The sequence below is a fragment of the Haemaphysalis longicornis genome, unplaced genomic scaffold (assembly GCF_048455015.1).
Source record: "Haemaphysalis longicornis isolate Haplotype H1 unplaced genomic scaffold, Haemaphysalis longicornis Haplotype H1 scaffold_7, whole genome shotgun sequence".
NCBI classification, from domain to species: Eukaryota; Metazoa; Arthropoda; class Arachnida; order Ixodida; family Ixodidae; genus Haemaphysalis; species Haemaphysalis longicornis.
Window position 1 is genome coordinate 158959749 of NW_027526422.1, and position 3234 is coordinate 158962982.

General features: G+C 49.9%; 1 protein-coding gene across 1 annotated transcript; it reads left to right on the plus strand.

Annotated features, from left to right (window-relative positions):
- Positions 1–353: 353 nt before the first annotated feature.
- LOC144145394 (uncharacterized) lies at positions 354–1783 on the plus strand. The gene has a single exon (XM_077676982.1). It carries the CDS (start codon positions 377–379, stop codon positions 1427–1429), a length of 1053 nt encoding a protein of 350 aa, XP_077533108.1. The 5' UTR covers positions 354–376; the 3' UTR covers positions 1430–1783.
- Positions 1784–3234: the final 1451 nt, after the last annotated feature.

Here is a 3234-nt window from a genome sequence, read left to right on the forward strand (position 1 = left end):
CACAGCTCATACGACGGAGGCCTGCACAGCTCGTATGACGATTGGTGACAAAAGGGCCAAATTACAAAAACTGGGTCGCTGCTTCCGCTGCGCGAAACCGTTTCATCGCGCCAAAGACTGCAGAACGGCGCGAAGATTGCAGTGTGTAAACTGCGGGGGACGCCACATATCATCGATGTGCGACCCCAACTGGAAACGTGCACCACAAGATAAGGTAACCATCGTTTCCAGCTCGGCGGCTGACCAGAAAGAACGAACAGTTCTTTTGCAGACAGCGCTTGTTTGGGCCAAGGGCACAACAACGAAACGTTTTATAAGAATTCTTTTTGATGGAGGCAGCCAGCGCAGCTTTATTACACAATCTCTAGCACGACGTATGCAGGCTGAATCAACCGGACACGAACTGTTGACCATTTCGCGGTTTGGAAATTCTTCATTTCAAAGAAAACAATATCGAAAAGTGAGAGTCACGCTGTACAGTCAGTACGACAACCGACCATTGGAGATCGAGGCACTCGAAGTACCAGAAATATGTAAGGACCTCTCTCCTCTAACGGAGCAGCATGCTTTCCAACACATGAAGGATGATCAGCTTTCCTTTGCTGACGTTGCCGCCTTCGACATCCAGCCTGACCCAGGCATTAACATACTTATTGGCGCAGATTTTTACTGGACGTTCGTCACTGGAGATATCAAGCGTCTGAACGAATCGCTGACTGCTGTGAACACTGCTGTCGGATGGACTTTACACGGGAACAGCGTGAGCGTTACCAACAGCGGCAGAGTGGAAGAGGTTAAGACCTTCCACGTGTCTACTGGAGAAATCTCACATCAGCTTAAGCAATTTTGGGAAATTGAACACCTCGGATTGAAAGATGAACCACAATTTACAGACGAAGAACACGACGTTTTCGAGAAGGACGCGTCGAGGAACAGGCTTAAAAACGAGATGGAGCAGTACGAGGACGTCTGGCGGCAGAAGATGAAGGAACTGGGCAGCGCCGTCGCTCGGCTGCAGGAGGAAAACTCCAAGCTGAGCAGCTCCCTCAAGGAGAAAGAGTGCCGCCGTTCCCAGCATGGCCAACCGTACAGCGTGATGCTGGATGATGACGTCGTTGTGCTTGAGGGACTCCGGGATGCCTTTCACAAGCAGTCGGCCAAGCTGAGCCAGTGCAAGAGAGAGATGGCCACCAGTGCTGCTGACATTGAGTCGCTGCAGCAGCAGCTGGAAGCGAGCAAGAAGGCAAGCCAGGAGCAGTGGCGGCGGAAGGGGCGACTTTATTCTCTCGGAAGGTCCTCGGGCATACAAAAATTGTTCCAGTGCGTTATGCACAACCTACAGGTGCCGGGCGAGGATCCCCGCTCAGAGATCTTGCCCGAACGTTTCAGTTTTCTCAGCGCCCTGTGGCCCCACGTCAAGCCTGGATGACGCCGCCGAGTGGCCTGGCGGGAAGCCTTCTGAAGGGACTGCTCGCCCAAGGCCCGCCACCGGAGTGGCTAGTTGACATCGCACCCTTCTTCGAATTTGCCACAGCCTTCCTTTGCTTTTCCCCTCCGGACTTTGGACTCCTGCTGTGACACCGCGAAGCTCTTCTTCTCGCGCTGCTGATCAGTGCTTGTGTGTGACACATTCCATGACCAGCGGGTGTTCACTGGCCAAAACACTAGGGGCGCACTGGGCGCTTTCTGTGGCAGTGCATTGTTTTATTTTGCAATTTCAAGTCTCAAGACGTTCCGGTCTAATGTCAAGATCCGTCACCCAGCTGCAACCTGTTGCTTCATATCTGGCCGGCCCGGAGCCTGTTACATATTTAAAGCGACGGGGACCAGAAGAGGACGACGAACTTGGCATGAACTGAGGGTATGGGGGGAACGAGGTGGCGCGTGCCATCATCATTAGGTTTTTTGGAATGATTCTGGCCGCTGGTACAATAAAGTGGTCCTCTCTCAACGTCGCCCGCTCCACGGTTTTCAACAGTTGTTAAGGAAGTGAACTGTGTGAGTAGCGCGGCCGTTACACTGTAGATGGAGGCCTAGGATTCGGGCTCGGTAGACGCAGGGGACCAAATTACTGGTAAGGTAAACGGAGATGTCTGGCTTGGTTACTGGAAGCATGCGGGGAGGCAAAAAGAGTTCAGATTCACTTGGGACGTTGTGGTGGTCGTGCCCATTGGTTAAGAGATGGAAGTCTAGCTACGAAGTCGCAAACTTAGTGAGGTCTTGATACTGGTTTTTTAAGTGAAGTAGGCGTGAGCAATTATAAAGATTCATGCAAAGTTTGCGCTTATAATAGAGAGACAAAAGGTGTGTAAATTGATAAGACGTTACGTGGCATCCTTACGTGCGCCCGTTAATTGGGCATTCCATCCGTACCCGCCGTCCGACATTCACACTGATTCCGGCTGTGTCGGAGTCGGTGGCCTGATATACCAAAGAAGGCGCTTTGACGAATTGTTCATGTTTTACGCCAACTGTGCACTTAATAATGTTGAAAGCAACTATTCTGCAGCTTATAAAAGGAGATCACTACTCCGCGTCGTATTTTCAAATTTGCCTCCATGGCATCTGGAATTCATGATAGAGCAGAGCTGTTCGGCGATTCCTCGCTGACGTTAAGATTGGCCGGCCTTCTGTCTTTGCGCACGTAGGCTATTCCCATGATAGCTAGTTCTAGTTAATTTCCTATTGAGAAGCTGATAATATTCACGTCCTGATACAACGAATGTCCTCCCACAGCATCCTCGTCAACATCGAGAACAGCAAATATGGAGTAAGTACTGTGGAGTTCCTCGAACACCACCTTGTCTCCACTGGCATTACTCGTCCCTGTAAACAGTCGATGCCATCAGACAGTTTATGAAGGTCATATTATGAGGAAACTTCGCCAGTTGTTTAAATTCAGAGAACACACTCTCATGTTATGCAAATATGTTTCCGTCCTCACGTATATATGCCATTTTTTGTTTAGTATTTATTATTGTGACTTTCGGCTGTATTCATACCAAGTGGCGTAAGAGTCATTATCAGCCATCAAAAGTGCCTTCGAGGAAGCAGCTCTGTTGCTATATCAATAAAAGGCACCACCCTCTATCTTATATCAACGCATACAGACAGACAGAAAGAGAGACTTTTACTGTCTCAAGGGATTATACAGGCAAGGGGTGCTGACCGGGGGAGCATGGTCCCCATTAATTCTGGCCGCCGCATTGAAGACGGCTTATTGCACAATCAAAT